Source organism: Salmo salar, unplaced genomic scaffold, assembly GCF_965601325.2.
Source record: "Salmo salar unplaced genomic scaffold, fSalSal1 ptg000071l, whole genome shotgun sequence".
NCBI lineage: Eukaryota > Metazoa > Chordata > Actinopteri > Salmoniformes > Salmonidae > Salmo > Salmo salar.
In genome coordinates this window covers 3,811,194-3,839,034 of record NW_027675314.1, presented here as the reverse complement: position 1 = coordinate 3,839,034, position 27,841 = coordinate 3,811,194, and the positions used below count along the sequence as shown (strand labels likewise).

General features: G+C 48.1%; 2 protein-coding genes across 2 annotated transcripts in view; one reads left to right on the top strand and one right to left on the bottom strand.

Annotated features, from left to right (window-relative positions):
- Positions 1–998: 998 nt before the first annotated feature.
- Positions 999–8,870, bottom strand: LOC106574915 (GPALPP motifs-containing protein 1). The gene is made up of 7 exons (XM_045714208.2): positions 8,685–8,870; positions 8,352–8,508; positions 8,122–8,241; positions 7,220–7,490; positions 4,575–4,739; positions 4,348–4,443; positions 999–3,748 (listed from the first exon to the last, which is right to left on the bottom strand). The coding sequence occupies exons 1-5, from the start codon at positions 8,767–8,769 to the stop codon at positions 4,632–4,634; spliced, it is 741 nt and encodes a 246-aa protein (XP_045570164.2). The 5' UTR covers positions 8,770–8,870; the 3' UTR covers positions 999–3,748; positions 4,348–4,443; positions 4,575–4,631.
- Positions 8,871–8,922: 52 nt separating this feature from the next.
- The window catches only part of LOC106574914 (excision repair cross-complementation group 3), a 31,802-nt gene continuing 12,883 nt past the window's right edge, over positions 8,923–27,841 (top strand). Inside the window, 13 exon segments of the mRNA XM_082970872.1 lie at positions 8,923–9,076; positions 11,519–11,721; positions 14,403–14,639; positions 14,971–15,020; positions 15,136–15,271; positions 15,386–15,562; positions 15,905–16,109; positions 21,767–21,888; positions 21,890–21,916; positions 21,919–21,939; positions 22,143–22,287; positions 23,101–23,246; positions 23,248–23,286. Coding sequence (XP_082826998.1) covers positions 9,049–9,076; positions 11,519–11,721; positions 14,403–14,639; positions 14,971–15,020; positions 15,136–15,271; positions 15,386–15,562; positions 15,905–16,109; positions 21,767–21,888; positions 21,890–21,916; positions 21,919–21,939; positions 22,143–22,287; positions 23,101–23,246; positions 23,248–23,286 — 1,536 coding nt within the window. The 5' untranslated portion in view covers positions 8,923–9,048.

Here is a 27,841-nt window from a genome sequence, read left to right as displayed (position 1 = left end):
TCGAGAGTTATTTAAAGCTTTGAATGGGTCGATTGGGTTCTGGAGGTGTGCGGTTACAGATCGAGAGTTATTTAAAGCTTTGAATGGGTCGATTGGGTTCTGGAGGTGTGCGGTTACAGGTCGAGAGTTATTTAAAGCTTTGAATGGGTCGATTGGGTTCTGGAGGTGTGCGGTTACAGATCGAGAGTTATTTAAAGCTTTGAATGGTTCGATTGGGTTCTGGAGGTGTGTGGTTACAGCAATTGTGCAGGGTTGGTGTGGCCTGTGGTGGTGGGGCCCAATGTGACATCTTTCCCCGGGGCCCAAAATCCCTGCATACCAATGAAAAAAAAACATGTATCTAAAAAAAAAAAACATTGGCTACATGAAAAATCTTGACAATTAAAAACATGGTAGCAGCATATAAAATGGTAGCACTAGCCTACATAGCCTTTAGAGGAAGGGTGCAGCGACAAAACCTCTTAGGGATCGGACCCTTTTCCCCCGAATTTTCACCTAAAATGACATAGCCAAATCAGCCAAACTGCCTATAGCTCAGGATCTGAAGCAAGGATATGCATATTCTTGGTACCATTTGAAAGGAAATGTTTGTGGAAATGTGAAATTAATGTAGGAGAATATAACACATTAGATCTGGTAAAAGATAATACAAAGAAAATAAGAAAAAAAAACATGCTTTTTCTATTTTTTTTTGTTTAGTTCCATCTTTGAAATGCAAGAGAAAAGCCATTATGACTTAGGAGTCTAGGCGCAATTTAGATTTTGGCCACTAGATGGAAGCAGTGTATGTGCAAAGTTTTAGACTGATTCAATGAACCATTGCATTACTGTTCAAAATGTTGTATCGAGTCTGCCCAAATGTGCTGAATTGGGTCAATTGATACAGTTTCAAGTACATAACTATAGAGAACATACAAAAAATGTAAGTACACACTCCCAGAAATGACATAAATTATGGATAATTAGCTTCCAGTTCCTGTTAATAATGAACAAACCAGTTGCCGTGATAAAAGTTTTGTTATTGTGCATGCTCCTCAAACAATAGGCCCAGTCCAGTCAAAAAAAACGTGATTTCCGGTGTTTTATATAGTTCCACATTATGGAGGTTGGCATTTATACTGTGAAATTGTGACAAAATACACTGCTCAAAAAAATAAAGGGAACACTTAAACAACACAATGTAACTCCAAGTCAATCACACTTCTGTGAAATCAAACTGTCCACTTAGGAAGCAACACTGATTGACAATAAATTTCACATGCTGTTGTGCAAATGGAATAGACAACAGGTGGAAATTATAGGCAATTAGCAAGACACCCCCAATAAAGGAGTGGTTCAGCAGGTGGGGACCACAGACCACTTCTCAGTTCCTATGCTTCCTGGCTGATGTTTTGGTCACTTTTGAATGCTGGCGGTGCTTTCACTCTAGTGGTAGCATGAGGCGGAGTCTACAACCCACACAAGTGGCTCAGGTAGTGCAGCTCATCCAGGATGGCACATCAATGCGAGCTGTGGCAAGAAGGTTTGCTGTGTCTGTCAGCGTAGTGTCCAGAGCATGGAGGCACTACCAGGAGACAGGCCAATACATCAGGAGACGTGGAGGAGGCCGTAGGAGGGCAACAAACCAGCAGCAAGACCGCTACCTCCGCCTTTGTGTAAGGAGGAGCAGGAGAAGCACTGCCAGAGCCCTGCAAAATGACCTCCAGCAGGCCACAAATGTGCATGTGTCTGCTCAAACAGTCAGAAACAGACTCCATGAGGGTGGTATGAGGGCCCGACGTCCACAGGTGGGGGTTGTGCTTACAGCCCAACACCGTGCAGGATGTTTGGCATTCGCCAGAGAACACCAAGATTGGCAAATTCGCCACTGGCGCCCTGTGCTCTTCACAGATGAAAGCAGGTTCACACGGAGCACGTGACAGACGTGACAGAGTCTGGAGACGCCGTGTTGAACGTTCTGCTGCCTGCAACATCCTCCAGCATGACCGGTTTGGTGGTGGGTCAGTCATGGTGTGGGGTGGCATTTCTTTGGGGGGCTGCACAGCCCTCCATGTGCTCGCCAGAGGTAGCCTGACTGCCATTAGGTACCGAGATGAGATCCTCAGACCCCTTGTGAGACCATATGCTGGTGCGGTTGGCCCTGGGTTCCTCCTAATGCAAGACAATGCTAGACCTCATGTGGCTGGAGTGTGTCAGCAGTTCCTGCAAGAGGAAGGCATTGATGCTATGGACTGGCCCGCCCGTTCCTCAGACCTGAATCCAATTGAGCACATCTGGGACATTATGTCTCGCTCCATCCACCAACAGACTGTCCAGGAGTTGCACCACAGACTGTCCAGGAGTTGGCGGATGCTTTAGTCCAGGTCTGGGAGGAGATCCCTCAGGAGACCATCCGCCACCTCATCAGGAGCATGCCCAGGCGTTGTAGGGAGGTCATACAGGCACGTGGAGGCCATACACACTACTGAGCCTCATTTTGACTTGTTTTAAGGACATTACATCAAAGTTGGATCAGCCTGTAGTGTGGTTTTCCACTTTAATTTTGAGTGTGACTCCAAATCCAGACCTCCATGGGTTGATAAATTGGATTTCCATTGATTATTTTTGTGTGATTTTGTTGTCAGCACATTAAACTATGTAAAGAAAAAAGTATTTAATAAGATTATTTCTTTCATTCATATCTAGGATGTGTTGTTTAAGTGTTCCCTTTATTTTTTTGAGCAGTATATGATAATGCCCTTTTAGTGTGAGAGCTGTTTGTTAAGGCCTCGTCAAATGTCAGCCTTGTTTTGGTGGGGGTGGAGTTTAGATCAGTTAGTAGACCAATAAGAAAGAGAGTTCCAAACCTCTCTGCCAATAACAGATCGTTTTCCCCTCCCCACTCAGACCACTCCCAGACAGTCCTAGCAAAATTCTTGCTTGAAAAATGACTCTTTGCTCAATAACAGATCGTTTTCCCCTCCCCACTCAGACCACTCCCAGACAGTCCTAGCAAAATTCTTGCTTGAAAAATTACTCTTTGCTAAGAACCTATTTTTTATATATTTTTTAGCGTTTTAATTGAAAACAAAATCACAGCAATGTACTTAACTGTTCCCCAGAAATGATTTGCTATTAAGATTAAAAAACAGCTGCGCATCGGACCTTTAAAAACTAAAAGAATGAGGGAGGTCCCGTGTGGCTCAGTTGGTAGAACATTGGAGCTTTCAACGCAAGGGTCGTGGGTTCGATTCCCACGGGGAAACCAGTACGGAGAAATAATAAGTAAGAACATGTATGCACTCACTACTGTAAGTCGCTCTGGATAAGAGTGACTACTAAAATTTAACTAATCAAACTGATATTCACACTTTTATCAAAATACATACAAGTTATACCTGTACAGCTCAGATCATATTTCAGTACAATGTGTTCTGATCGTCTGAGCAATTGGACTGCAATAAAAGTCAACCTGGAACGTTCCCATCATAATTGACAAGGGTCAGGTGACCAAAAATGCCCAATCCTGAGCTATTCTGTGTGGATTGTCTCAGAGGAACATTTTCTCCTTGCTGTGTCCGAAGCGTGTGTTGAGTTCCTGGGACTTCTTCAACAGACGTTGTTTCTGAGCTTCATCAAACTTGTTGACTTGCAAGTCCTGGTCCCTGTCGAACGCTCGTCTCTCCACCGGCTTGGCTCCCTCATCCAGTTTCCTCTTCTTCATCTGCTTCTCATGGAGACTGATCAGAGACTCCCCACGCTTGGTTTCCTAACAGAGAAGAGAGAGAAAGACAAAAGTCATGTTGACAACTAATGGTCGGTAGACATCTGGGTCTAGTCTCCGGGTCGGTAGACGTCTGGGTCTAGTCTCCGGGTCGGTAGACGTCTGGGTCTAGTCTCCGGGTCGGTAGACGTCTGGGTCTAGTCTCCGGGTCGGCAGACGTCTGGGTCTAGTCTCCGGGTCGGCAGACGTCTGGGTCTAGTCTCCGGGTCGGCAGACGTCTGGGTCTAGTCTCCGGGTCGGCAGACGTCTGGGTCTAGTCTCCGGGTCGGCAGACGTCTGGGTCTAGTCTCCGGGTCGGCAGACGTGTGGGTCTAGTCTCCGGGTCGGCAGACGTCTGGGTCTAGTCTCCGGGTCGGCAGACGTCCGGGTCGGTAGACGTCTGGGTCTAGTCTCCGGGTCGGTAGACGTCTGGGTCTAGTCTCCGGGTCGGCAGACGTCCGGGTCGGTAGACGTCTGGGTCTAGTCTCCGGGTCGGTAGACATCTGGGTCTAGTCTCCGGGTTGTAAATGCCATAGTGAGATCTTCATTCAGGTCCCGGTCATGTAGTTGTTGCGTTGGGCAGAGAAAGAGTCTCTACTACTTACGTTGTATTTGGACACTTTCTCAGCCATCTGTAACTCTTTGTGAGACAGTTGAGGGACCGGTTCTGTTTCTTCACTCTCCTTTCCCTCCAGCCGTTCCTGTTGACAGACAGACAGACAGAGACAGACAGTGCCAGACAGTCAGAGAGAGAGAGAGAATTATATAGTCAGTACAGTCGCGTGAAATCCCAACAGAAATGTGTCGACTGTTCAGAACGAGTGTTTCCTACCCTGAGCTTGCGTTCTCGATCAGCAGGGGTGTCGGTCCAGAGGGATCGGTCCTTGCTCTACTGGCCAGCCCTCTTCTTGAAGGTTCTGGCCCCCAGCCCGATGTGCTGCAGCGTTGGAGGAAGCTCTGTCATCCAGGTCTCCCGCACCACGTCCTCCGGACCATTCTGTCAATCAACCATCACAGATAAGGCTGTCAACTCATTCTACCATCTGACCTGGGGTCTGTTCATTAGGAGGCTGTCAACTCATTCTACCATCTGACCTGGGGTCTGTTCATTAGGAGGCTGTCAACTCATTCTACCATCTGACCTGGGGCCTGTTCATTAGGAGGCTGTCAACTCATTCTACCATCTGACCTGGGGCCTGTTCATTAGGAGGCTGTCAACTCATTCTACCATCTGGGGTCTGTTCATTAGGAGGCTGTCAACTCATTCTACCATCTGACCTGGGGTCTGTTCATTAGGAGGCTGTCAACTCATTCTACCATCTGGGGTCTGTTCATTAGGAGGCTGTCAACTCATTCTACCATCTGACCTGGGGTCTGTTCATTAGGAGGCTGTCAACTCATTCTACCATCTGACCTGGGGTCTGTTCATTAGGAGGCTGTCAACTCATTCTACCATCTGACCTGGGGTCAGTTCATTAGGAGGCTGTCAACTCATTCTACCATCTGACCTGGGGTCTGTTCATTAGGAGGCTGTCAACTCATTCTACCATCTGACCTGGGGCCTGTTCATTAGGAGGCTGTCAACTCATTCTACCATCTGGGGTCTGTTCATTAGGAGGCTGTCAACTCATTCTACCATCTGGGGTCTGTTCATTAGGAGGCTGTCAACTCATTCTACCATCTGACCTGGGGTCTGTTCATTAGGAGGGTGTCAACTCATTCTACCATCTGACCTGGGGTCTGTTCATTAGGAGGCTGTCAACTCATTCTACCATCTGACCTGGGGTCAGTTCATTAGGAGGCTGTCAACTCATTCTACCATCTGACCTGGGGTCTGTTCATTAGGAGGCTGTCAACTCATTCTACCATCTGACCTGGGGTCTGTTCATTAGGAGGCTGTCAACTCATTCTACCATCTGACCTGGGGCCTGTTCATTAGGAGGCTGTCAACTCATTCTACCATCTGGGGTCTGTTCATTAGGAGGCTGTCAACTCATTCTACCATCTGGGGTCTGTTCATTAGGAGGCTGTCAACTCATTCTACCATCTGACCTGGGGTCTGTTCATTAGGAGGGTGTCAACTCATTCTACCATCTGACCTGGGGTCTGTTCATTAGGAGGCTGTCAACTCATTCTACCATCTGACCTGGGGTCTGTTCAGTAGGAACAAACATGGGGAAAATGATTCGAAATAAGAGGAATTAAAATTTGTCCTATTAAACAGTTAAAAAAAAAAAAACATTTTGCACGACTGAACACAACATATGAGAATCACCCAATGAGCATGTTCCTATGGGCGCCACCTGGTGGCGGATTCAAGCACCATAAAGATGAACAAATTACTGGTCAGTTCATCAGAAACAACTCAACAATAAACAACTCAACAGTAAACATGTCTCGTCCCCCACTAACGATGCAGCCCCCCCCCGGGCCAATTAGTGCAAATTATTCAAATTTATGTTGCGTGGATTAATGAGAGAGAAAAAAAACAATCAAGTCTTGATAATTTACAATGGACAGGAGGACAGATAACAGCCTCTACTGGTGGATAAGGACAGGAGGTCAGATAACAGCCTCTACTGGTGGATAAGGACAGGAGGTCAGATAACAGCCTCACTGGTGAATAAGGACATGTGTTGATAGATAATGAAGCAAATGCACAAAGTCATGTAAGACACGACTACGGCATTTTAAATTAACATTGGAATTCAGTTGGTTACTATAGCGCCCCCCCCGGGCCAATCAGGGTCATTTTGTGAAGGACGGTTCTCCATGGCGATAAGACGCATCATTCACCCAAGATTTGTCATCGTCGGGCCAGTGGTGTCTGAGACATCGCATGTGACTAACGTAAGTAGGAACAAACTGAGATAGATCCATAGTCTCCCCCCCCTACGATGTCTGGACGTAGAACGAGAGTCTGGACGTAGAACGAGAGTCTGGACGTAGAACGAGAGTCTGGACGTAGAACGAGAGTCTGCTAGACGTAGAACGAGAGTCTGCTAGACGTAGAACGAGAGTCTGGACGTAGAACGAGAGTCTGCTAGACGTAGAACGAGAGTCTGCTAGACGTAGAACGAGAGTCTGCTAGACGTAGAACGAGAGTCTGCTAGACGTAGAACGAGAGTCTGCTAGACGTAGAACGAGAGTCTGCTGGACGTAGAACGAGAGTCTGCTGGACGTAGAACGAGAGTCTGCTGGACGTAGAACGAGAGTCTGCTGGACGTAGAACGAGAGTCTGCTGGACGTAGAACGAGAGTCTGCTGGACGTAGAACGAGAGTCTGCTGGACGTAGAACGAGAGTCTGCTGGACGTAGAACGAGAGTCTGCTGGACGTAGAACGAGAGTCTGGACGTAGAATAAGAGTCTGGACGTAGAATAAGAGTCTGGACGTAGAATAAGAGTCTAGACGTAGAATAAGAGTCTAGACGTAGAATAAGAGTCTAGATGTAGAATAAGTGGCGGTGAGGTTCTCACATCTGCTCCTGTCAGTCTGTCCTTCATCTTCTGAGCTCTGCGTTCAATGTCCAAAGCCACGGAGTCCTGGATGGCACCTTGAGCAGGCATGGGCCCGATCACCTCTTCATCCTCCTCCTCCTCTTCATCACTGCTGGAGGGTTCTGCTGTGTAGCCCGGGGGCAGGGCTGGCCGAGGGAAATCATCCTCACCATCACCATCATTATCTTCATCATCATCAGATACCGGTCTGTGAAATCCTGGGGGTAAGGCTGGGCCCAATACAGCTGGCCTAGGGGAGGTAGAAAAGAGAAACAATCAAATCAACACAAACCAATAAATACGTTTAGACAACTTATTTGAAAATACATGCATGACTGACAGCATTTATTATGTCTGTTTAAAGCAGAGAACTAGCTGACATATCATTTAAAATGTCTGTTTAAAGCAGAGAGGACTAGCTGACATATCATTTAATATGTCTGTTTAAAGCAGAGAGAACTAGCTGACATATCATTTAATATGTCTGTTTGAAGCAGAGAGTACTAGCTGACATATCATATAATATGTCTGTTTAAAGCAGAGAGAGAACTAGCTGACATATCATTTAATATGTCTGTTTAAAGCAGAGAGAACTAGCTGACATACCATTTTAATATGTCTGTTTAAAGCAGAGAGAACTAGCTGACATATAATTTAATATGTATGTTTAAAGCAGAGAGAACTAGCTGACATATCATTTAATATGTCTTTAAAGCAGAGAGAGAACTAGCTGACATATCATTTTAATATGTCTGTTTAAAGCAGAGAGGACTAGCTGCCATATCATTTAATATGTCTGTTTAAAGCAGAGAGAACTAGCTGACATATCATTTAATATGTCTGTTTAAAGCAGGGAGATCTAGTTGTGTTGTCTTGGTTACCTCTCTGGTGAAGCCTGTGGGTTTGAGAACCCAGGAGGAAGAGCTGGTCCGAAGAAACCATCATCATCATCATCATCCCCAAGCCTTCTTCTCACCGCCTCTTCTACTCTGTGCTGTTTCCTACAGAATGATGCAGACAGTCCATTTCAGGCATTTTACACGCGCTTTTCTTCACAAACAATGAGGAAATGAAGGTGTTTGAAATGTAGAAGTGAGTGTAAATGTGTTACTCTGCGGTGGGTCCATCCCTGGTCGTCCCTCTATCGTGTCTGCTGCTCGTCTTGTTTCGTCTCTTCATCACCACGTCCACCTCCTCCTGGACAAAGTCATCCTCCGAGCTGGAGAGCAACTCCGGTTTGTATCCGGGAGGCAGAGCAGGACCTGCAACTATTGGAGAAGACAGCACATCTTAGGTAGGAAAACACCAAAAACAGACACTGGCTTTTTCCATTGAACAATACAGTATAAAGCAGAAAGATAACTAAGCCGTGGATATGACAGCATAGTATCTGATGAACACTGGTGTAAAAAAATTATGTGGATTTAAACCACTAGTAACTCACATCCTTCCTCATCATCAGAATCATCACTGCTGCTTTTTCTGAACGACGGGGGTAAAGCAGGTCCGATTAAATCCTCATCTGACATGATTACCGATTATTAATGACCTATTTTTACAACAATAAACACCTCGACGAGAACGAAAAAAATGACACCGAAACCCTGAAATGTAATCTGACCTCTACCACCGGAAGTAAACAATACCGACATCCAATCAACAAGCGGAATTCGTTGGTCACATGATCATTTCCACACAAGGAGGAAAACGAGTCGGTCGCATCGCAGTTACTTCTAAGTGTTTCTCACCTTCGTTTATCATGGTTTGACGAAGCAAGTTGTTTTTCGGAACAAGCTAATAATAATATCATGGGGAAGAAAGATAGGGGAGACCGGGGTGAGTATCTAGATGTTCCCGAAATTGAATTATTTATTACTCCAACTCATGTTGCGGTTTCAGTCGGTGTTGTGATGGTAATTATAGCATGATGCTGAGGCATGGGAGACAGACATGCATTCTGTGTAACACTACCTAACCATTCTACCTACCTAATACCTGTAGTAGTAGTATAGTAGCTAGCTAGTACATATAGCATAGTAGCTAGCAAGAACCTATAGTATAGTAGTAGTAGTATAGTAGCTAGCTAGTACCTATAGCATAGTATAGTAGCTAGCAAGTACCAATAGTATAGTAGTAGTATAGGAGCTAGAAAAACAGACTAACTTCAAGATGCTGCAGACTGCCTTAGTCCTGAGACCCGACGTCGGGTAGACGTGAGCGTTTGGATCAGGGACGTTCCCACGAACGACCTCTACAAAACCAGAATGTTGAATCAAATTACATCTTAACGTACTTTGCCGTTTGTCTGTGAAGTGTTTTGTTTGTTTTACAGGTAGGAATGTGAGACAATATATCCACAGGAAAGTAGAATTAAATAAACTTTTCAAAGGTGCTGGTAGAGCATTCAGATGTCTGTCACCTGAAACATGAGGAACGTACTCCTCAGCTGGAAGTGTCCCCCGCCAGCGTACAGTCAAACGTACTGCTCAGCCTGAAGTGTCCCTGCCAGCGTACAGTCAAACGTACTGCTCAGCCGGAAGTGTCCCTGCCAGCGTACAGTCAAACGTACTGCTCAGCCGGAAGTGTCCCTGCCAGCGTAGTGTCAAACGTACTCCTCAGCTGGAAGTGTCCCCGAACAGCGTAGTGTCCCTGCCAGCGTAGGGTCAAACGTACTCCTCAGCCGGAAGTGTCCCCCGAACAGCGTAGTGTCCCTGCCAGCGTAGGGTCAAACGTACTCCTCAGCCGGAAGTGTCCCCCGAACAGCGTAGTGTCCCTGCCAGCGTAGGGTCAAACGTACTCCTCAGCCGGAAGTGTCTCTGCCAGCGTACAGTCAAACGTGCTCCTCAGCCGGAAGTGTTTTCCATGGCTCCAACTGGTAAGATGCTTCAGGAGGCTGGTCAGGTGTTGCTAGTTAACAAGGCAGAGAGGTCCTACATTCACTCCAGCTATGTGCCCAATCAGGAGGAAGTGGTACTTGCTAAGCAAACAGCGTGACGTCTTTGTCACATGAACAGAACCATGTAAGCGCGTCATTGTAAATAGTGTAAATAATAATCATTTGTTCTTAACTGACTTGCATGGTTAAATAAAGGTTAAATAAAATGTATAATGTAATCACGAGCTCGGCATGTGTGTGTCTATTTTCGTCTCGTGGCTTCAGGTTGATAGAATCCATCACTTTGAAAAGTTGTTGTAATTCTACTTTCCTGTGGATGTGTTGTCTCACGTTCCTACCACCAAAAGGCCCGACCGCACAGACAACTAGTAAAGTAAATTGAAAATATAATTGAGTTCAACATTCTGACTTGTATAGGTTGAGAGAGGAAACTTTCCTGATCTAAATACAAATTTCTGCCCGACATAGAATTCAATGAAATTCAATGTCTCGTTAACAGGTTGTCAGCTGCCTGACAATAGCACTCTGAGAGTAGCAATCACTGTGATTAAAACGTATTTTAGTCACAGGGACACTACAGTGAGAGCTGATTTCAGAACAATGTCATCTTCCATCAACTGTCTTTCTCTTTGGTAATGGACATGTCTCACTGAGTGTCCCAGTTGTAAGACTCACGGCTCAGCCAATTTCTCCTTAATTACACCCCTCCTGTCTGTCTTCGTCCCTCCTGTCTCTGTCTCTCTTCCTCCGTCCCTCATGTCTCTGTCTCTTCCTCCCTCCCTCTTGTCTCTGTCTCTCTTCCTCCCTCCCTCTTGTCTCTGTCTCTCTTCCTCCCTCCCTCTTGTCTCTGTCTCTCTTCCTCCCTCCCTCCTCTCCCTCCCTCCCTCCACCCCTCCTGTCTGTCTTCGTCCCTCCTGTCTCTGTCTCTCTTCTTCCCTCCCTCCTGTCTCTGTCTCTTCTCCCTCCCTCCCTCTTGTCTCTGTCTCTTCTCCCTCCCTCTTGTCTCTGTCTCTCTTCCTCCCTCCCTCTTGTCTCTCTCTCTTCCTCCCTCCCTCCCTCTTGTCTCTGTCTCTCTTCCTCCCTCCCTCCCTCCCTCCCTCCCTCTTGTCTCTGTCTCTCTTCCACCCTCCCTCCCTCTTGTCTCTGTCTCTCTTCCACCCTCCCTCCCTCTTGTCTCTGTCTCTCTTCCTCCCTCCCTCTTGTCTCTCTTCCTCCCTCCCTCTTGTCTCTCTTCCTCCCTCCCTCTTGTCTCTCTTCCTCCCTCCCTCTTGTCTCTGTCTGTCCCTCCCTCCCTCCCTCCCTCCCTCCCTGTCTGTCTGTCTGTCTGTCTGTCTGTCTGTCTGTCTGTCTGTCTGTCTGTCTGTCTGTCTGTCTTCCTCCAGAGAGGAAGTCTTCTAAGAAGCGTGTGTATGATGAAGAGGAGGATGAGGAGGAGGCGATGGGCAGTGAGTCCCAGGAGGCCATCCCTGCAGCGGCCGGTAAAACGGTAGATGAGTCGGCCATCAAGCTAGATGAGTATGGGGCTAAAGACTACCGGCTGCAGATGTTGCTGAAGAACGACCACGGGTCACGACCTCTCTGGGTGGTGAGACTGACAGATTACGTCACCAAGTTACCTCAGATCTGGTGCTGTTTAAGACTGACAGATTACGTTACCAAGTTACCTCACATCTGGTGCTGCTTAAGACTGGACTCCATTTTTGGACTTATTAGTTAATGATATAGGCTGTCTATTGATTCTTTGAAGAATATAACGTAGAAATGCTCCGTGACCTCAGTTCGGCCGTCGTACCCGTGACCTCAGTTCGGCCGTGGTACCCGTGACCTCAGTTCGGCCGTGGTACCCGTGACCTCAGTTCGGCCGTGGTACCCGTGACCTCAGTTCGGCCGTGGTACCCGTGACCTCAGTTCGGCCGTCGTACCCGTGACCTCAGTTCGGCCGTCGTACCCGTGACCTCAGTTCGGCCGTCGTACCCGTGACCTCAGTTCGGCCGTCGTACCCGTGACCTCAGTTCGGCCGTCGTACCCGTGACCTCAGTTCGGCCGTCGTACCCGTGACCTCAGTTCGGCCGTGGTACCCGTGACCTCAGTTCGGCCGTCGTACCCGTGACCTCAGTTCGGCCGTCGTACCCGTGACCTCAGTTCGGCCGTCGTACCCGTGACCTCAGTTCGGCCGTCGTACCCGTGACCTCAGTTCGGCCGTCGTACCCGTGACCTCAGTTCGGCCGTCGTACCCGTGACCTCAGTTCGGCCGTGGTACCCGTGACCTCAGTTCGGCCGCCGTACCCGTGACCTCAGTTCGGTTGCCGTACCCCATCAGAACCCAAAATATAATCTTGTTTACTCCAATGTTTGTAAACAGTCTAAATGTAAAGAAACAGTGTACATCCTCACGGTTTAATCTGTAATACAGATATCATGGATGGTCGGTCCTGTACATTCTCACGGTTTAATCTGTAATACAGATATCATGGATGGTCGGTCCTGTACATCCTCACGGTTTAATCTGTAATACAGATATCATGGATGGTCGGTCCTGTACATCCTCACGGTTTAATCTGTAATACAGATATCATGGATGGTCGGTCCTGTACATCCTCACGGTTTAATCTGTAATACAGATATCATGGATGGTCGGTCCTGTACATCCTCACGGTTTAATCTGTAATACAGATATCATGGATGGTCGGTCCTGTATATCCTCACGGTTTAATCTGTAATACAGATATCATGGATGGTCGGTCCTGTACATCCTCACGGTTTAATCTGTAATACAGATATCATGGATGGTCGGTCCTGTACATCCTCACGGTTTAATCTGTAATACAGATATCATGGATGGTCGGTCCTGTACATTCTCACGGTTTAATCTGTAATACAGATATCATGGATGGTCGGTCCTGTACATCCTCACGGTTTAATCTGTAATACAGATATCATGGATGGTCGGTCCTGTACATCCTCACGGTTTAATCTGTAATACAGATATCATGGATGGTCGGTCCTGTACATCCTCACGGTTTAATCTGTAATACAGATATCATGGATGGTCGGTCCTGTATATCCTCACGGTTTAATCTGTAATACAGATATCATGGATGGTCGGTCCTGTACATCCTCATGGTTTAATCTGTAATACAGATATCATGGATGGTCGGTCCTGTACATCCTCATGGTTTAATCTGTAATACAGATATCATGGATGGTCGGTCCTGTACATCCTCATGGTTTAATCTGTAATACAGATATCATGGATGGTCAGTCCATAGTAGGAAGAGAGGTTCTAGTCTCTGGTACTGACTGGATTGTATCAACATGGTACCAGACTCCATAGTAGGAAGAGAGGTTCTAGTCTCTGGTACTGACTGGATTGTATCAACATGGTACCAGACTCCATAGTAGGAAGAGAGGTTCTAGTCTCTGGTACTGACTGGATTGTACCAACATGGTACCAGACTCCATAGTAGGAAGAGAGGTTCTAGTCTCTGGTACTGACTGGATTGTACCAACATGGTACCAGACTCCATAGTAGGAAGAGAGGTTCTAGTCTCTGGTACTGACTGGATTGTACCAACATGGTACCAGACTTAATGACACTTAAAGTCATGCAACAGTAACCACCATTTTTAAATATTCTGCATATTTTTACCTCCCGCTCTGTCTCCCTGTCTCCCTCTCTCTGTGTCTCCCTCTCTCTGTGTCTCCCTCTCTCTGTGTCTCCCTCTCTCTGTGTCTCCCTCTCTCTGTGTCTCCCTCTCTCTGTGTCTTCCTCTCTCTGTGTCTCCCTCTCTCTGTGTCTCCCTCTCTCTGTGTCTCCCTCTTTCTGTGTCTCTCTCTCTCTTTGTCTCCCTCTCTCTCTCTCTCTGTGTCTCTCTCTCTCTGTGTCTCCCTCTCTCTCTCTCTCTGTGTCTCCCTCTCTCTCTCTTTCTGTGTCTCCCTCTCTCTCTCTCTGTGTCTCCCTCTCTCTCTCTCTCTCTGTGTCTCCCTCTCTCTCTCTGTGTGTCTCTCTCTCTCTGTGTCTCTCTCTCTCTCTGTGTCTCTCTCTCTCTCTCTCTCTCTCTCTCTCTGTCTCTCTCTCTCTCTCTCTGTGTCTCTCTCTCTCTCTCTGTGTCTCTCTCTCTCCCTGTCATTCTGTCTCTCTCTCTGTCTCCCTCTCTCTGTCTCTCTCTCTGTGTCTCTCTCTCTCCCTGTCATTCTGTCTCTCGGTCTCCCTTTCTCTCTGTCTGTCTCTCTCTGTCTGTCACCCCTCCCTCCCCGTCCCGACAGGCTCCAGATGGACACATCTTCCTGGAAGCCTTCTCTCCGGTGTATAAGTATGCCCAGGACTTCCTGGTAGCCATAGCAGAGCCAGTGTGTCGTCCGGTTCACGTTCATGAGTACAAGCTGACAGCCTACTCCCTCTACGCTGCTGTGAGCGTCGGGCTACAGACCTCAGACATAGTTGAGTATCTCCAGAAACTCAGCAAGACGTCTGTACCGGACGGCATCGTGCAGTTCATCAAGGTCAGTTAGGAGAGGAGGTACAGGGAGGAGGTACAGGGAGGAGGAGGAGGAGGAGGAGGAGATACAGGGAGGAGGAGGAGGAGGAGGAGGAGGAGGTACAGGGAGGAGGAGGAGGGGTTTTGTGGGGGGGGGGGGGGGGGGGTCTATAGGGGGGGTCTGTAGAGGGGGGTCTATAGGGGGTCTTTAGTGGGTCTGTAGTGGGGGGTCTGTAGGGGGTCTATAGAGGGGGGTCTATAGGGGGTCTGTAGGGGGGGGGATCTGTAGGGGGTCTATAGGGGGTCTGAGTGACGTCTGATTCTCTACTGAAGCAGTGTGATGAATCCTCTTTCAGCTCTGCACTGTGAGCTATGGGAAGGTGAAGCTGGTGCTGAAACACAACCGGTACGTTGCTGCTGAACATCAGACAACAAAACCCATCTCTGTTCACTGCTTTGCTCAAATGGTTTATCAGAGCTGTGTGTGTGTGTGTGTGTGTGTGTGTGTGTGTGTGTGGCAGGTACTTTGTGGAGAGTGCGTTCCCCGAGGTGATTCAGCGTCTTCTTCAGGACAGTGTGATCAGAGATTGTCGTCTCCGAACTGCAGAGGGAACAGACACCGAGCTCATCACTGAGGTCGTACACAGCAAGTCAGCGGTACGGACACACACAGAGCTCATCACTGAGGTCGTACACAGCAAGTCAGCGGTACACACACACACCACAAGTATGTTAAAGCCTGTGCTGTTTCAACCTCCAACCCTCTGCCAGATCTCTAAGTCCCTCCAGGACAACGGAGCAGGGGCCTCTACATCAGCAGCGGCCCCTGAGGGCCAGATTCCAGGAGCCACCCAGGTACCAGAGGACATATTCAGCTACTATGAACAGATGGACAAGGAGGAAGAGGAGGAAGAGGAGACGCAGACCGTGTCCTTTGAGATCCGACAGGTTTGGTTGTGTGATTTGGAAGCCGTGTTGGGCCCTGTGGCCCCTTTATGGATTCAGGGGCCCTGTGGCCCCTTTATAAATTGAGGGGCCCTGTAGCCCCTTTATGAATTGTGGTCCCTGTGGCCCCTTTATGAATTGTGGTCCCTGTGGCCCCTTTATGAATTGTGGTCCCTGTGGCCCCTTAATGAATTGTGGTCTACCATTAAAATGCCTCGGCTTCATAACGTTTCCATGTACGGTCAACCTTGAAGTTTAACACTTTCAATTTACAGAGTGTTATCTCTCCTGTTGGCTGTTGTTACCACACGTTCACGTTCTCCTTGAATCCTCCCTTCCTTCCAGGAGATGATCGAAGAGCTTCAGAAGAGGTGTATTAATATGGAGTATCCTCTCCTGGCCGAGTACGACTTCCGCAACGACACGGTGAACCCTGACATCAACATGGACCTGAAGGCCACAGCGGTACTCAGACCTTACCAGGAGAAGAGCCTCCGCAAGATGTTTGGTAACGGCCGAGCCCGCTCGGGAGTCATCGTTCTGCCCTGTGGTAAGAGAGGGAGGGGAGGGGGGGAGGAGAGGAGAGGGAGGGAGGGGAGAGAGGAGGGAGGGGAGGGAGGGGGGGTGGGAGAGAGAGGGGTGGAGGGGTAGAGGGGGGTAGGGAGAAGAGGGAGGGAGGGAGGGGGGTGGGAGAGATGTTTGGTAACGGCCGAGCCCGCTCGGGAGTCATCGTTCTGCCCTGTGGTAAGAGAGGAGAGGGAGGGGTGGAGGGGAGGGAGGGAGGGAGGGGTGGAGGGGACTTTGGGAGGGGAGAGGGGAGGAAGGGTGGAGGGGAGGGAGAGATGTTTGGTAACGGCCGAGCCCGCTCGGGAGTCATCGTTCTGCCCTGTGGTAAGAGAGGGGAGGGAGGGGGGGAGTGAGGGGGTGGGAGGAGAGGGGGGGGGGGGGGGGGGGTGGAGGAGAGGGAGGGGGGGGGGGGAGATCTGTGCATTTTTGGTGTTTGTTGTTTTGTATTATGTTTAGTTGATTTATTAAATGATTCACTCCCTGAACTTGCTTCCTGAACTCCTAGCGCCCACGTTACATCCCCTCTGTGTAAACACCTACATGTCGGTTGTTTTGACTCATCTGATGGTCCCCTGGTACCCGTTGATTGAAGAATATAATGGATATGGAGTTTGTTTAGTGCCAGAAATAAGGGGTTAAATATATTCCTGAGATTTGGCAACAGAAGAGCCCCTTCCGCAGTCATTGTGATTTGCTTAATTCCTCCTCTCCTTCGTCCGTTCCTCCCCTCCTTTTGAAAAAGGTCAAAGGTAATCGAGGAGAGGAGGCAAGGAGAGGGAAACGTGCATCAAATCCACTTGTATGAAATGACTCCTTATCCACTAGCGTGTTATCAGGCAAATGAAGTTTACAGAGGAGGAATCCCCAAATATATGTGGAAAGTGGTAAAAAGGACATTTAGCTTGTTGTCGGTCTGACCAGGGGGGCGTCGGTCTGACCAGGGGGGGCGTCGGTCTGACCAGGGGGGCGTCGGTGCGACCAGGGGGGCGTCGGTGCGACCAGGGGGGGCGTTGGTGCGACCAGGGGGGCGTTGGTGCGACCAGGGGGGGGGCGTCGGTGCGACCAGGGGGGCGTCGGTGCGACCAGGGGGGGCGTCGGTGCGACCAGGGGGGCGTCGGTGCGACCAGGGGGGCGTCGCGTCGGTGCGACCAGGGGGGGTTAATGACTTCTGGAGAAGGGCCAATGAGCCGTGGAGCTTTGCACGAGGACTAACATGTCTTCTGTGGTTGTTCCGGACAGCCTTAGAGATTTCTAGAAAGCCTTAATGACCATCCGTATCAAGTGGGCTTTCTCTAAACCTCTTAACTCACAGAACATGCCTCTCCGAATTCTTAGAAAACCCTAAGAGCCTTGGGAAGGTTAGGCTTTTAATTAGATGTTAAGTACCTTATTTGGGGATTCTGGGCCGGGTTCCGACTGACATTTTGGTGTACAAAAGCGCTCTCTGATCGTTGTCGGGTCATGTGACCTTGTAGTACAAAAAAGCCCAATCTCTGAGCTCTCTGCTCCAAATTCTCCCAGCAGTGCTGACTTGAAGTGTCTGGTTTCAGACCCCAACATTTTGAACGATTTCCTGTGTATGTGAAACAGCGTATATATAAAACGGTAGAATCTACCGGATGCAACAATACTAGTTTCGTCTCACTGTGATCTTCTCAGACGGATTTTGAGTTCTCAACATTAAACAAAAATACTAAATAATTTCATAGAAAGTGGTCTTATTTTCCATTTCTATTAGTCACAGATGGCCTGAAATCACTTGGTTCTTACAGCTGAAGTTGAAACGAGTCTGGACACGTTGTAGTGGTGCCTCTTGTCTGCTCCATGGACTTACAGGAGAAAACTGTCGGCAGTTATAAGAAATAGGGCCAATATTGTATTGTTACAAAGTATGATCATATTTATCTTATAGTAAGTCATTTAATTGTTACTGTATTTGAAGCGTTACTGTATTTGAAGCGTTGTTACTGTATTTGAAGCGTTGTTACTGTATTTGAAGCTTTGTTACTGTATTTGAAGCGTTGTTACTGTATTTGAAGCGTTGTTACTGTATTTAAAGCATTTCTGTCATTTCAAGCCCTTTTAGCCCCACTTGTTGTTGAATAGAAAAAAAACAAATAAATATATATCTTTTTATAATATTTGTACTATGTACTTGAGCTTGTGACCTTCCAAGTGACTACACCTCAGTAATGTATAACAATTTCTACCAGAAAGATGAGATAGTAACCTTTTTTTGGAGTATGCAACATTACTAGTTATTGTGTAAGGCCCCTCTCATCAATAAATAAACACTTTTAGGTTTGTCTATTTAGGCAGAAATCTACACTTTGCTGTAACGTTCAAGGGTTTTGAATCTAGCTACGCTCCTTTACCCCGATGACCAGGTATTTTCAGTTAAAACCAGATAAGATCTTTTATTAAAAAAACTATTGTTGAAGGAAGAGAAACTCTGATGTGATATGTTGTTACCACAAGGTGTTGTCTGAACATCGTACGGTGGCTTGTTTTCATCAAGAGATGAGAAAGATACGTTTTAATATGGCTGGATAGTTTATACACTGAGTGATGGGTTTAATATGGCTGGATAGTTTATACACGGAGTGATGGGTTTAATATGGCTGGATAGTTTATACACTGAGTGATGGGGTTTAATATGGGTTTAATTTGGCTGGATAGTTTATACACTGAGTGATGGGGTTTAATATGGCTGGGTAGTTTATACACTGTGTGATGGGGTTTAATATGGCTGGATAGTTTATACACTGAGTGATGGGGTTTAATATGGCTGGATAGTTTATACACTGAGTGATAGGGTTTAATATGGGTTTAATATGGCTGGATAGTTTATACACTGAGTGATGGGGTTTAATATGGCTGGATAGTTTATACACTGGGTGATGGGGTTTAATATGGGTTTAATATGGCTGGATAGTTTATACACTGAGTGATGGGGTTTAATATGGCTGGATAGTTTATACACTGAGTGATGGGGTTTAATATGGCTGGATAGTTTATACACTGAGTGATGGGGTTTAATATGGCTGGATAGTTTATACACTGAGTGATGGGGTTTAATATGGCTGGATAGTTTATACACTGAGTGATGGGGTTTAATATGGGTTTAATTTGGCTGGATAGTTTATACACTGAGTGATGGGGTTTAATATGGCTGGGTAGTTTATACACTGAGTGATGGGGTTTAATATGGCTGGATAGTTTATACACTGAGTGATGGGGTTTAATATGGCTGGATAGTTTATACACTGAGTGATGGGGTTTAATATGGCTGGATAGTTTATACACTGAGTGATGGGTTTAATATGGGTTTAATATGGCTGGATAGTTTATACAGTGAGTGATGGGGTTAAATATGGGTTTAATGTGGCTGGATAGTTTATACACTGAGTGATGGGGTTTAATATGGCTGGATAGTTTATACACTGAGTGATAGGGTTTAATATGTGTTTAATATGGCTGGATAGTTTATACACTGAGTGATGGGTTTAATATGGCTGGATAGTTTATACACTGAGTGATGGGGTTTAATATGGCTGGATAGTTTATACACTGAGTGATGGGGTTTAATATGGCTGGATAGTTTATACACTGAGTGATGGGTTTAATATGGGTTTAAAATGGCTGGATAGTTTATACACTGAGTGATGGGTTTAATATGGGTTTAATATGGCTGGATAGTTTATACACTGAGTGATGGGTTTAATATGGCTGGATAGTTTATACACTGAGTGATGGGGTTTGATATGGCTGGATAGTTTATACACTGAGTGATGGGGTTTAATATGGCTGGATAGTTTATACACTGAGTGATGGTGTTTAATATGGCTGGATATTTTATACACTGAGTGATGGGTTTAATATGGCTGGATAGTTTATGCACTGAGTGGACAAAACATCATGACAGACTGACCAGGTGAATTCAGGTGAAAGCTATGATCCCTTATTGAGGTCACTTGTTAAATCCTCTTTAATCAGTGTCGTTGAGGGGAGGAGATCGGAAGGGTGCAACTCATTATTAGGAAGGGGTTCCTTATGTTTGGTATATTAGGTTTTATGAAGGTGTTATTTCAATGTATAATCATGCATATATTTACCTCCGTGTCCCATCTCTCCCCCATCTCTCCCCATCTCTCCTCCATCTCTCCCCCTATCCCTCCCCATTACTCCCCCCCATCGCTCCTCATTTCCCCCCCTCTCCTCCTATCCTTCCCCATCTCTCCCCCTCTCCCTCCCCATTACTCCCCCCCATCTCTCCCCCTCTCCCTCCCCATTACTCCTCGCCATTACTCCCCCCCATCTCTCCCCCTATCCCTCCCCATTACTCCCCCCCATCTCTCCCCCTATTACTCCCCCCATCTCTCCCCCTATCCCTCCCCATTACTCCCCCCATCTCTCCCCCTATCCCTCCCCATTACTCCCCCCCATCTCTCCCCCTCTCCCTCCCCATTACTCTCCCCCATCTCTCCCCCTCTCCCTCCCCATTACTCTCCCCCTATCCCTCCCCATTACTCTCCTCCTATCCCTCCCCATTACTCCCCCATCTCTCCTCCTATCCCTCCCCATTACTCCCCCCATCTCTCCTCCTATCCCTCCCCATTACTCCCCCTATCTCTCCTCCTATCCCTCCCCATTACTCCCCCATCTCTCCCCCTCTCCCTCCCCCCATCGCTCCTCCTCTCCCTCCCCATTACTCTCCCCCATCTCTCCTCCTATCCCTCCCCATTACTCCCCCCATCTCTCCCCCTCTCCCTCCACCCATCGCTCCTCCTCTCCCTCCCCATTACTCCCCCATCTCTCCTCCTATCCCTCCCCCCCATCGCTCCTCCTATCCCTACCCATTACTCTCCCCATCTCTCCTCCTATCCCTCCCCATTACTCCCCCATCGCTCCTCCTCTCCCTCCCCATTACTCCCCCATCTCTCCGCCTATCCCTCCCCCCATCGCTCCTCCTCTCCCTCCCCATTACTCTCCCCATCTCTCCTCCTATCCCTCCCCATCTCTCCCCCCTCTCCCTCCCCCCATCGCTCCTCCTCTCCCTCCCCATTACTCCCCCCATCTCTCCTCCTATCCCTCCCCCCATCGCTCCTCCTCTCCCTCCCCATTACTCTCCCCCCATCTCTCCTCCTATCCCTCCCCATTACTCCCCCATCTCTCCTCCTATCCCTCCCCATTACTCCCCCCATCTCTCCTCCTATCCCTCCCCATTACTCCCCCCCCATCTCTCCTCCCCCCATCTCTCCTCCTATCCCTCCCCATTACTCCCCCCCATCTCTCCCCCTCTCCCTCCCCCCATCGCTCCTCCTCTCCCTCCCCATTACTCCCCCATCTCTCCTCCTATCCCTCCCCCATCGCTCCTCCTCTCCCTCCCCATTACTCTCCCCATCTCTCCTCCTATCCCTCCCCATTACTCCCCCCATCTCTCCCCCTCTCCCTCCCCCCATCGCTCCTCCTCTCCCTCCCCATTACTCCCCCATCTCTCCTCCTATCCCTACCCCCATCGCTCCTCCTCTCCCTCCACATTACTCTCCCCCATCTCTCCTCCTATCCCTCCCCATTACTCCCCCCATCTCTCCTCCTCTCCCTCCCCATTACTCCCCCCATCTCTCCTCCTATCCCCAGGTGCGGGGAAGTCTCTAGTAGGGGTAACAGCAGCCTGTACGGTTCGTAAGCGCTGCCTGGTCCTGGGTAACAGCTCTGTATCAGTAGAACAGTGGAAGGCTCAGTTTAAGATGTGGTCGACCCATCGACGACTCTCAGATCTGCCGCTTTTAACCTCAGACGCCAAGGACAAGGTAAGAGACACAGCGAACACCACTGAGCTTTTTCAAATCCCCCTTTTTAAATTCGGTCTTTCAACAGCCACTGTGTTTTGTAATAATCTCTTTTTATTGCTTTTGAATTATTTATTTCAAGTTATTGTTTTTAGTTTGAAGTGTGTTGCGGTTTTTAAAATGCACTTTTTAAATGAAGTTTGATTTTGTTTTGTTTTTTGAAGCCGATTGGCTGCTCGGTGGCCATCAGTACTTACAGCATGTTGGGACACACCACCAAGAGGTCTTGGGAGGCAGAGAGAGTGATGGAGTGGATGAGGTCCCAGGAGTGGGGTCTCATCATCCTGGACGAGGTACACACCATCCCTGGTGAGTCTATATGGGGTCATGGTTAAGAGGGGTTAGGGTTAGACCACACCATCCCTGGTGAGTCTATATGGGGTCATGGTTAAGTTAGGAGTGGTTAGGGTTAGACCACACCATCCCTGGTGAGTCTATATGGGGTCATGGTTAAGTTAGGAGGGGTTAGGGTTAGACCACACCATCCCTGGACTATCTCTCTGTGGTAAGTGGTCAGAGGTTAAGGGGTTGGGGTTAGGTTTAGGAGAGGTTATGGTTGTATCTGATATCTAGATATCTATATACGGCGACGGTGACGCGTAGCGACGGTGACGCGTAGCGACGGTGACGCGTAAAGACGGTGGCGGGGTGCGCGTAAAGACGGTGGCGGGTGCGTGTAACAATGGTGGCGGGTGCGTGTAACAATGGTGGCGGGGTGCGCGTAACGACGGTGACGCGTAACGACGGGGACGGGTGCGCGTAACGACGGTGACGCGTAACGACGGTGGCGGGGTGCGCGTAACGACGGTGGCGGGTGCGCGTAACGACGGTGGCGCGTAACGACGGTGGCGGGTGCGCGTAACGACGGTGACGCATAACGACGGTGGCGGGGTGCGCGTAACGACGGTGACCTAGACCACTGAAGGAGTATACCTGACGGGTCATATTAATGGGTAGACCAAACCGTTCGGACGCTACAGACGATTTTATGAGAAGACAGGATTTTTGCAACTTTAGGAGTTTAACTGCAAGAAGACCAGAAAATCTGTGATGTTTTCCAAGACATTTGTCTAATATTGTCTGCGTTGTCTCGCTCCCCCCTCCCTCTCTCTCTCTCTGTAGCCAAGATGTTCCGTCGGGTTCTGACCATTGTCCAGGCCCACTGTAAACTGGGTCTGACCGCCACACTGGTCCGTGAAGACGACAAGATTGTTGATCTCAACTTCCTGATTGGGCCCAAGCTGTTCGAGGCTAACTGGATGGAGCTCCCGAAACAACGGCTACATCGCTAAGGTCCAGTGTGCCGAGGTTAGTCCGTCGTCCACACCCGTACCAGTCTGTGATGGGGATAAACCTGGTGATGGGCACGACACAATATACCTGGCTAATGGAATAGGATACCTCACGAGGTCTAGTCTGGGAAAACATCAGACCCGAGGCAGCAGCAGTGACGAGGGTCTGCGAATAATGACGGACTCTCTTGGTATCTTCAAAAAGGCGGGAAAACAGGTCACTAATCACCAGGCAGACATGCGAGAAATGTCGCAATTTTCAAAACCAAAGTTTGCAGGTCAAAACTTTTCCCGTTGGTTTTAGTGAAGTTAGTTGAAACAAACTACCCACTTGCCGCTAGCCTTGCATGAGTTAGGCTTCTGAATGTCTCATAGGAGCTCCTGTTTCTGTAGTGAGACAGCTTTGATGTACAGGCCACCCCCTGGACAGGACACCCCCTGGACAGGACACCCCCTGGACAGGACACCCCCTGGACAGGAACACCCCCTGGACAGGACACTAGTCTGTCTCCTGTTTCTGTAGTGAGACAGCTTTGATGTACAGGACACCCCCTGGACAGGACACTAGTCTATCGCAGGGTCTTACCCTCAATCTATTTCATTAATGCTAATTGTCAAGCAGAGATGCACTGGGTCCCGTTTTCACAGTGTTCGGTAGGACTCGACCATGGGTCAAACTCCCAACCATCCAAGCTCAGGGTGGACACTCTAACCACAAGTCCAGTGAGTTGGCCAGATCTCCATCTTGCTAGCTACTATTTTGTGTCTGAGGGGGGGGGGGGGGGGGGGTTTGGGCAACAAGTGGAGAAGGCAGGGCTGTAGTGGGGGGGGGGGGGGGGGAACAAGCGGATAAGGCAGGGCTGTAGTTGGGGGGGGGGGGAGGGGGTTTGGGCAACAAGCGGATAAGGCAGGGCTGTAGTTCGGGGGAGGTTGGGCAACAAGCGGATAAGGCAGGGCTGTAGTTCAGGGGGGGGGGGGTTGGGCAAAAAGCGGATAAGGCAGGGCTGTAGTTCGGGGGGGGGGGTTGGGCAACAAGCGGATAAGGCAGGGCTGTAGTTCAGGAGGGGGGTTGGGCAACAAGCGGATAAGGCAGGGCTGTAGTTCGGGGGGGGGGGTTGGGCAAAAAGCGGATAAGGCAGGGCTGTAGTTCGGGGGGGGGGGTTGGGCAAAAAGCGGATAAGGCAGGGCTGTAGTTCGGGGGGGGGGGTTGGGCAACAAGCGGATAAGGCAGGGCTGTAGTTCAGGGGGGGGGTTGGGCAACAAGCGGATAAGGCAGGGCTGTAGTTCGGGGGGGGGGGGTTGGGCAAAAAGCGGATAAGGCAGGGCTGTAGTTCGGGGGGGGGGGTTGGGCAACAAGCGGATAAGGCAGGGCTGTAGTTCAGGGGGGGGGTTGGGCAACAAGCGGATAAGGCAGGGCTGTAGTTCGGGGGGGGGGGTTGGGCAAAAAGCGGATAAGGCAGGGCTGTAGTTCGGGGGGGGGGGTTGGGCAACAAGCGGATAAGGCAGGGCTGTAGTTCAGGGGGGGGTTGGGCAACAAGCGGATAAGGCAGGGCTGTAGTTCAAGGGGGGGGGTTGGGCAACCAGCGGATAAGGCAGGGCTGTAGTTTCTCTGTGCCAAACTGCCGTTGTATTTCAACAGACTTGTGAGACGGAACATTGGTCAATTAGGCAACCAGTCTGTCTAGAGAGACTAGCAGACGTTAGTCTAACAGACCTTACTGAAGTAAGGATAACTACTTAACTAGTAACTTAGGATGTGTCTCAAATAGGACCCTATTCCCTATATAGTGCACTACTTTAGACCAGGGCCCTATAGCACCCTATTCCCTATATAGTGCACTACTTTAGACCAGGGCCCTATAGAACCCTATTCCCTGTATAGTGCACTACTTTAGGTCAGGGCCCAATAGAACCCTATTCCCTGTATAGTGCACTACTTTAGGCCAGGGCCCAATAGAACAGAGCTATAGACCACAGAAGGGTATATGGGGACAGAGCTATATACTATATTAGAAGGGTAGATGGGGACAGAGCTATAGACCACATTAGAAGGGTAGATGGGGACAGAGCTATATACTATATTAGAAGGGTAGATGGGGGACAGAGCTATATAGTATATTAGAAGGGTATATGGGGACAGAGCTATATAGTATATTAGAAGGGTATATGGGGACAGAGCTATATAGTATATTAGAAGGGTATATGGGGACAGAGCTATATAGTATATTAGAAGGGTATATGGGGACAGAGCTATATAGTATATTAGAAGGGTATATGGGGACAGAGCTATATAGTATATTAGAAGGGTATATGGGGACAGAGCTATATAGTATATTAGAAGGGTATATGGGGACAGAGCTATATAGTATATTAGAAGGGTAGATGGGGACAGAGCTATAGACCACATTAGAAGGGTATGTGGGGACAGAGTTACAGACGACATTAGAAGGGTATATGGGGACAGAGCTATAGACCACATTAGAAGGGTATATAACGACAGAGCTATAGACCACATTAGAAGGGTATATGGGGACAGAGCTATAGACCACATTAGAAGGGTATATGGGGACAGAGCTATAGACCACATTAGAAGGGTAGATGGGGACAGAGCTATATAGTATATTAGAATTGTAGATGGGGACAGAGCTATATAGTATATTAGAAGGGTATATGGGGACAGAGCTATGTAGTATATTAGAAGGGTATATGGGGACAGAGCTATATACTATATTAGAAGGGTAGATGGGGACAGAGCTATAGACCACATTAGAAGGGTATATGGGGACAGAGCTATAGACCACATTAGAAGGGTATATGGGGACAGAGCTATAGACCACATTAGAAGGGTATATGGGGACAGAGCTACAGACGACATTAGAAGGGTATATGGGGACAGAGCTATAAACTATATTAAAAGGGTATTTGGGGACAGAGCTATATAGTATATTAGAAGGGTAGATGGGGACAGAGTTATAGACCACATTAGAAGGGTATATGGGGACAGAGCTGTATAGTATATTAGAAGGGTATATGGGGACAGAGCTATAGACCACATTAGAAGGGTATATGGGGACAGAGCTATAGACCACATTAGAAGGGTAGATGGGGACAGAGCTATAGACCACATTAGAAGGGTATATGGGGACAGAGCTATAGACCACATTAGATGGGGACAGAGCTATAGACCACATTAGAAGGGTAGATGTGGACAGAGCTATAGACCACATTAGAAGGGTAGATGGGGACAGAGCTATAGACCATATTAGAAGGGTATATGGGGACAGAGCGACAGATGACATTAGAAGGGTATATGGGGACAGAGCTATATAGTATATTAGAAGGGTAGATGGGGACAGAGCTATATAGTATATTAGAAGGGTATATGGGGACAGAGCTATATAGTATATTAGAAGGGTATATGGGGACAGAGCTATATAGTATATTAGAAGGGTATATGGGGACAGAGCTATATGGTATATTAGAAGGGTATATGGGGACAGAGCTATAGACCACATTAAAGTTATTTGGGGGCAGAGCTATATACCATATTAGAAGGGTAGATGGGGACAGAGGTGTATATAGTATATTAGAAGGGTATATGGGGACAGAGCTATATAGTATATTAGAAGGGTATATGGGGACAGAGCTATAGACCACAGACGGGTATATGGGGACAGAGCTATATAATATATTAGACGGGTATATGGGGACAGAGCTATATAGTATATTAGAAGGGTATATGGGGACAGAGCTATAGACCACAGACGGTTATTTGGGGACAGAGCTATATACCATATTAGAAGGGTAGATGGGGACAGAGCTATATAGTATATTAGAAGGGTATATGGGGACAAAGCTACAGACCACATTAGAAGGGTATATGGGGACAGAGCTATAGACCACATTAGAAGGGTATATGGGGACAGAGCTGTATAGTATATTAGAAGGTTATATGGGGACAGAGCTATAGACAACATTAGAAGGGTATATGGGGACAGAGCTATAGACCACATTAGAAGGGTAGATGGGGACAGAGCTATAGACCACATTAGAAGGGTATATGGGGACAGAGCTATAGACCACATTAGAAGGGTAGATGGGGACAGAGCTATAGACCACATTAGAAGGGTATATGGGGACAGAGCTATATATCATATTAGAAGGGTATATGGGGACAGAGCTATAGACCACATTAGAAGGGTAGATGGGGACAGAGCTATAGACCACATTAGAAGGGTAGATGTGGACAGAGCTATAGACCACATTAGAAGGGTAGATGTGGACAGAGCTATAGACCACATTAGAAGGGTATATGGGGACAGAGCTACAGACGACATTAGAAGGGTATATGGGGACTGAGCTATAGACCACATTAGAAGGGTATATGGGAACAGAGCTATAGACCACATTAGAAGGGTATATGGGGACAGAGCTCTAGACCACATTAAAGGGTATATGGGGACAGAGCTATAGACCACATTAGAAGGGTATATGGGGACAGAGCTATAGAGTATTTTAGAAGGGTAGATGGGGACAGAGCTATAGACCACATTAGAAGGGTATATGGGGAC